The sequence below is a fragment of the Saprolegnia parasitica genome (assembly GCF_000151545.1).
Source record: "Saprolegnia parasitica CBS 223.65 unplaced genomic scaffold supercont2.702, whole genome shotgun sequence".
NCBI lineage: Eukaryota > Oomycota > Saprolegniomycetes > Saprolegniales > Saprolegniaceae > Saprolegnia > Saprolegnia parasitica.
The window spans coordinates 3,228-3,837 of record NW_012157096.1 but is presented as its reverse complement, the minus strand read 5'-3'; the positions used below and the strand labels follow the sequence as shown (position 1 = coordinate 3,837).

The window sequence follows — 610 nt, the reverse complement described above, 5'->3', positions numbered from 1 at the left end:
GCACGGCGTCGGCGTCTCGTTTTTGTCGAACAGATCTTCCGCGTTGGCATCGGCGTCGGAGGCACAGTGGCTGGTGCTGGGGTCTTTGGAGAGCACTTCTTGTGTGTCGTCGTATTGGTCGGCACGGGTGTGGGTGTCTTGGGCACGCAGCGATGTTTCGGCGGCACGGGTGTCGTTCTGTTCGTGAGCACGGATGGTTTAGGAGTGCATTTCTTGGGCGGGAGCAGACTAGTGCTGTTGACTTGCATCGTTGGTGGTGGTGTCTGCGGAGGTAAGAGCGGAGGCGCGTAGCTTTCGATGGCAGACGATCCTCCATTGGAGCTAGCGATTGCCGCCGTTCCACACAAGACGAGAACCTTGATGACCGACACTAGCAGCATGGCAATCTAAAAGTGGGGTTTCTGTCGATAAATCTGCCTGCCGATCGGGCAAGCCAGCATGGCTTGCATCAATGATGGCGACCCGGCTCGGCCGACTACATTTAGAACGACTAGAACTTTGCTTGCGAATTGCACCATCTTGTGTTACACGTTAGCTCCCCCTAGCGCCAATGAGCTAATTTTAAGTCGCGGCATCCCAAAATGACTGCAGACGAGGACGGTGGAGTATG

The 610-nt window shown here is 55.7% G+C and overlaps 1 protein-coding gene across 1 annotated transcript; it reads right to left on the bottom strand.

Moving 5' to 3' along the window:
- On the bottom strand, positions 1 to 404 carry SPRG_17654 (hypothetical protein; the record flags this gene model as incomplete). Its single annotated transcript, XM_012357036.1, has 1 exon — positions 1 to 404. A coding segment is annotated over exon 1 (378 nt), but the record flags the coding sequence as incomplete, so codon positions are not given.
- Positions 405 to 610: the final 206 nt, after the last annotated feature.